The following is a 2,811-nucleotide window of genomic DNA, read 5'->3' as shown; positions in this document are numbered from 1 at the left end:
CTGAAAAATCTTGCCATGGCCTGACATCATCAGTGCTCAGCTATCCATCATCAAATCTAACTTTGTTGGACCTCAGTCATAATGACCTGCTGGATGGTGGAGTGATACAACTTGCTGATGGGCTGAAGCATAGAAACTGTAAACTTGAAATTCTCAAGTAAGTTTACCAACATTTATTTAATGGAAAACAAAAAGAGTTAAGACTCGGGTTTCACAACCCCTTGTCAGTCTATTGGTTTGACTTCTAAAAAATGTCTAGGAATATTTTTAAGCCCTCCACAAAACTTAAACATAGTATTACTTTTCTGTGGTATAATCATATCAGACATGTGAATACACTTGTTTAGCCACATCGTTTTGAAGTTATATACCCTCTATTCAAACAGTATAAAGAAGATTCAGGTTCACACCTCAAAAAATAAGAATGTTTGGAAAACAAATGTTTTTCTCCCATTGCAGGTCAGCAACATTTTTGGCATAGCTGTATTATAGAAACATTTTAAACTTTTTTTTCTTTAAGTTATGTAAATCATAGATTGAAAACTACGAAAAGCTAATATTTAGGGTCTCAGAAAAATATATTATTGCCAAACATCAATAAAGGATATTTTAAGCAAAAAACTATTAGACTTAGGAAAAGTACTTTTGATCTATGCACTGAACCATTTGCCCAGCCGAGGGTTTTATAGTGTTATTATTGGAACAATGCAAGAGTTAATAGTCATGAAAACTAACTTCACAACAAGCAAACTGAGATAGATGATGATGATAGCTAAGTGTAAATTCCATTTAGGCACCAAGGTCCCAGAGTCAGAAGGAGTGAAGAGAAAAATAATCCACATTATTTAAAGCCCAATGGGAGGACTCCACAGTCAGTGTTTCAAACAATGAAGCATCAAAGCAAGCAATGTTTTTACATGTAGTATTTTTTTTACACTTTTTTTATATCAAACTTTTTGCTGTATTCAGTGTTATAAGAACATGTCATCCATCAACATTTTAGGTCATAAAAGGTAACTGCGTAGTTATTTTTACTACTTTTTACTTTGATTATGTAGTAACTGAGCCACTCATCTTTCAGTTACAAGACAGATTTATGCTTCCTGTTCTCCCATGCATTTCTCTAGAAGTTCTCTGCTCCAGCACTGCAATTAAACATAAAAAAATGTATTCCTGCTCACAATTGTCTCACCAAATATAACATGGTAGCATTGGAAAATCCGCTCCCAAATAGGGTTTTCTTCTAGCAATCTCTTTGCCAGACGTAAGGAGTTATATTTCCATATCTATATTGATTGGTGAATTTGGATCAACAATATATGTTTCACATATTTATTGAGATGAATATGCTGTTTTTCTCCTTTTAGACATGCAGTTCAATGTGCATCTGTTTAGTGCATTAGCTTTGCACAAGCCATAGAGTTTGTGTTTTTATCAACACAAACTCTTTTAGGGATCAGGTCCTGCAGTATGTCTAATTAATGTAAATCTGTAATGTAGGTGAGTGTAAGTGTAAATGATGTGTGAGTTTACTTTTGTGAAATGAGTGATTAATATTGAAGTTTCTCTTTGATTTGGGATGCTAAGCCTGCGTCTTAGATACAGGGGATCTGAGTTCAGAGGTCACTTGACATAAAAACAATAGTCTGTGTGCAGGTTGTTAGGAATTTCTGTGATGACCCCAAAAGGGGAGAGCTGAAGGAACTCACCTTGATAACAAATATTGACGTATTTTTTATAACATCTTAAAGTTTTTCAGCTGTACCTATATTGTGAAACTATCGGTGTCTTTGTGCAGACTCGCAGGCTGCCAGGTGACAGAGGAAGGCTGCAAATCTTTGGCCAAAGCAATTGAGTCCAACCGAATCTCCTCTCTTAAACAACTGGATCTGAGTTACAATCACCCTGGTGACAAAGGGATCAGTGTTCTCTCTGCAATAGTTGAGAATCCTCACAAGAAGCTGGAGAGAGTGTGGTGAGTTAACAATTCATAAATCTCCAGATTGTAGAAATAATTATTTTTAATAATTATTTTAAAATGATAATGAAATAAAATCTAGATAGTTTTAAAAGTAAAATAAACTAATCTGTCTAACTGTGAACAGCTTTGAACATGGAGGAGAACATCGGTTAAAACCTGGTTGGAATAAATGTAAGTTTTTTATTTTTCTTTTCTTTTTCTATTAATTTAATATTTAAGAATTTCCTAATTGCCCACCTTGGGGCTGGTGGGTAGCTAATAGTATTTAATAATTATATAAAAGATGCATCAATATTATTCTTTTTTATGTTGTGTCTCAGCCATTTTCAAAGAACCGCAGTGAGAAATGCAAGCTTCAATGACTGTAGCTTACCACACTAATCTGTTGATTATTTCATCAAATAATCCATTAATAATTGAATAGCCAAAGGTAGCTAAACGAGTTTTTTACTAAATTAAATATTGATGAACAAAAACATTTTTTTTATATTAAATGCAAAATGTTTACATATTATTTTACAATGATGTAATTACAGCTCAAAGATGATTGCTCTGTCAGCTAATGACATGTTTTACACTCCCTATACTGTAGTAACTGATTAATTGATTACTAAATTAGTTGATGATTATTTCAATAACTAATTAGTCACTTGTTTCAGCCCTAGCGCAGCAACATATCACCAGAATGATTGACAATTAGGAGAAAGAAAGAAAAATCTTCCTTTAAAGAAGATTTTTTACTAAATTAAAGGAATAGTACACCCAAAACATGATTAGCCTTCATTTTCTACTCACCCCCATGCTGAACAACACTCTGGAGTACTTTTTTG

The 2,811-nt window shown here is 33.4% G+C and overlaps 1 protein-coding gene across 1 annotated transcript in view; it reads left to right on the top strand.

Moving 5' to 3' along the window:
* LOC107080912 (protein NLRC3-like) overlaps window positions 1-2,811 on the top strand; it is a gene marked incomplete at its 5' end in the record, with an annotated part of 14,222 nt that overhangs the window by 7,802 nt on the left and 3,609 nt on the right. The window contains 3 exons of the mRNA XM_015369123.1: window positions 1-157; window positions 1,799-1,975; window positions 2,106-2,152. Coding sequence (XP_015224609.1) covers window positions 1-157; window positions 1,799-1,975; window positions 2,106-2,152 — 381 coding nt within the window. The remainder of the gene's footprint in view (window positions 158-1,798; window positions 1,976-2,105; window positions 2,153-2,811) is intronic.

The sequence above is a fragment of the Cyprinodon variegatus genome, unplaced genomic scaffold (genome assembly GCF_000732505.1).
Source record: "Cyprinodon variegatus isolate N-32 unplaced genomic scaffold, C_variegatus-1.0 Scaffold2489, whole genome shotgun sequence".
Classification (NCBI taxonomy): domain Eukaryota; kingdom Metazoa; phylum Chordata; class Actinopteri; order Cyprinodontiformes; family Cyprinodontidae; genus Cyprinodon; species Cyprinodon variegatus.
Note: the sequence above shows the minus strand (reverse complement) of the source record. Positions and strands in the feature narration are given on the sequence as shown.